General features: G+C 38.3%; 1 protein-coding gene across 1 annotated transcript; it reads right to left on the bottom strand.

Annotated features, from left to right (window-relative positions):
- Positions 1-727: 727 nt before the first annotated feature.
- Positions 728-2,037, bottom strand: LOC141613561 (uncharacterized). Its single transcript, XM_074432298.1, has 2 exons — positions 1,725-2,037; positions 728-1,641 (listed from the first exon to the last, which is right to left on the bottom strand). Exons 1-2 carry the CDS (start codon positions 2,035-2,037, stop codon positions 728-730), a joined length of 1,227 nt encoding a protein of 408 aa, XP_074288399.1.
- Between the last annotated feature and the right edge of the window lie 523 nt (positions 2,038-2,560).

The raw sequence follows: 2,560 nt of genomic DNA, 5'->3' as shown, positions 1-2,560 counted from the left end.
TATGTTAGTTTTAATTTAAAGACAATACGCAACGGAAAATAAAGTGTTTATTTTTTATTTTTATACGTGAATAACGAAAGTAACAAGATATGAAGCAAATTGGTCTCCTTCCTCGCAAGAAATTCGATTCAACTCACAACTAGCACTCAACCTCGCAAGACTGAATGTGTATTATCTCACCCTCGTAAGAACGAAATAATAATCTAATAACTCGCAAGAAATTAGAACTAACAAGAACTCTTGTATTAATCTCTCAACTTCAATGAATAAAACTGAATATAATGACCTCTATTTATACTAAATAGACCAACTTCTAGCAGCTCTAAAGCTGTACTAAAAACGTCCTAAATTGATTAGGAAAGATGGCACAATTGCTTGATTTTACCTTGCTAGGATTAGGAAAGAAAACAACAACTACCTTAAACTTATTAAACTAGAATAAGGAAAACTGAAATTAGGAAATTAAGAATTATAGAGCAACTACTCCATGACCGACTTCACCACCGTGTATGGTCAGCTGCGTTGACCTTCCTTGAACCCGTCTCAAGTTAAATCGTCAATGCCTTGCTTCCAAGTTACCATGTTCACTTGACTTGAGCCCATTTTGAAACATTCGGAAATGTGAGTTACATTTTGTTTTTTTTTGGTGAAATGTGAGAAATTATATATATCAAAAATCAAATAATTACAGTGGGAAACATATGACAATCAAAACACTAACCTGTTATCACTCTACTAGACGTATTCTTTTTAGCCAATCTATCTCAGCATTTGTCATTTGTGTCTTATCCTGGCCTCGAACCCTTGATCTCATCTCCTCCATAATATGCTTTGCCACACACTCAGGACGTAGCAGAACACTATCATTCTTGCTCCTATTTCTCTGATGCCATATCTGATACATCGTACCCATCATCATAGCAGCTTGTACTCCCTTTTGCATCACTGTTCTAGTCCTCTGCATACACCAGCTCATCACATCCCTCATAGGATAATCCCACCTAGCCTGCTTGTTCGGCTCCCTGATGACCCCTTTACTATAAACACATTCAAAAAATAAATGTTCAATGGTTTCTTCAGACAAACCACACAAGTAGCATTTATCCTCAATGGCCATCCCAAATTTTGCCAATCTAGCTGTGGTGTTCAGAGCTTCATGGGCAACAAGCCAACCCAGGAATTGATGCTTAGGTATTATCCACCCATTCCAGATTGCTTTGTACCAATTAACTCTAGGCCTATTTCCTTTAAACCATTCATAACAGCCAGCTGGTGTATAGCCATCTTGTTGAACATCCCATTTGCCATTGATGTATCCAGCAGCCATATCCTCTTTGACCTTGCAGATTCTTCTCCAGACCCAACTTGAATTCGTACTAGGTTTGTAGTCCATCCATTCTTGGCCCTTAAGGTAGTTATGTTGTACCCAATGCACCCATATTGAGTCCCTTTTTGCAGTTACCCAATCGACCAATCTACCAACCATGACTTTGTTCCATGTTTCCTGATCTTTAAGACCTAAGCCTCCTTCCTCTTTTGGTATACAAATGGTATCCCATCCCATAAGAGGTGTCCTTCTGTAGTCTGCACTGTTATCCCAGAGAAAGTTCCTACACACTGCCTCAATTCTATTGATAATCCCTTTGGGAATAATGAACATTGAAGCCCAGTATGAATGCAATGAATTATGCACACTCCTTACAATAACTAATCTCCCTGCATACGAAACCTTCTTGCTCCATAACCATGAATACGGTCACAAATTTTGTCCACTAGGCACTCACAGTCTTGCTTTTTAAGCCTCGTTGTTTGTATTGGCATGCCAAGATATTTGAATGGTATTTTTCCTTCAATAAATCCTGAAACCCGTAGAATTTCTTGCTTAGTCTGCTCTGGTACATTTCTGAAATATGCATTTGACTTAGACGCACTTACTTTCAGCCCAGATGCCTTAGAGAATGTGGAAAAGGACTGTAGCAGTAGCATCATTGAATTGGCATCCCCTTTACTAAATAGGAGAACATCATCAGCAAACATCAAACTTGTTAATTTTTATTTTTTGCATAGAGGATGGTACTTGAAATCATTCTTGGAAGCAACATATTGCAGAGTACGAGTAAGGTAATCCATGCATAATGTAAAGATCAAGGGGGATAAAGGATCCCCCTGCCTTAATCCCCTCTTGCTATTAAAATACCCAAACATCTCACCATTTACAGACAGGGAGAAAGTGGCAGTAGTAATGCATTGCATAGGCATAGTCTTGAAATCAGATGGAAAATTGAATGCATCCAATAATTGTCCTACAAATGACCACTCCACTGTATTATATGCCTTCTACAAGTCAATCTTAAATATTCATCTTGGTGAAGCATAAGGTCTTTGATACAACCTAATCAGGTCCTGGCAAATAAGAATGTTTTCCTGAATACTTCTGTGTTGTACGAAAGCTCCTTAGTTTTGTCCTACTATATGTGGCAGTACTTCAGCCAGCCTAGCACATAGTAACTTCGAGATGACCTTGTAAACTACATTACAACAAGCAATAGGTCGAAACTGG

This window comes from Silene latifolia, chromosome 11 (assembly GCF_048544455.1).
Source record: "Silene latifolia isolate original U9 population chromosome 11, ASM4854445v1, whole genome shotgun sequence".
Taxonomy (NCBI): Eukaryota; Viridiplantae; Streptophyta; class Magnoliopsida; order Caryophyllales; family Caryophyllaceae; genus Silene; species Silene latifolia.
The sequence above is the reverse complement of the archived record's forward strand: the minus strand, read 5'-3'. Positions and strand labels throughout refer to the sequence as shown.

Excerpts from the sequence above, each read along its gene's own strand:
- LOC141613561 (XM_074432298.1), bottom strand. The coding sequence starts at position 2,037 with ATGTTTGCTGATGATGTTCTCCTATTTAGTAAAGGGGATGCCAATTCA. Across the intron at positions 1,642-1,724 it reads TTATGGAGCAAGAAGGTTTC|GGATTATCAATAGAATTGAG; the intron begins GTATGCAGGGAG and ends TTATTCCCAAAG.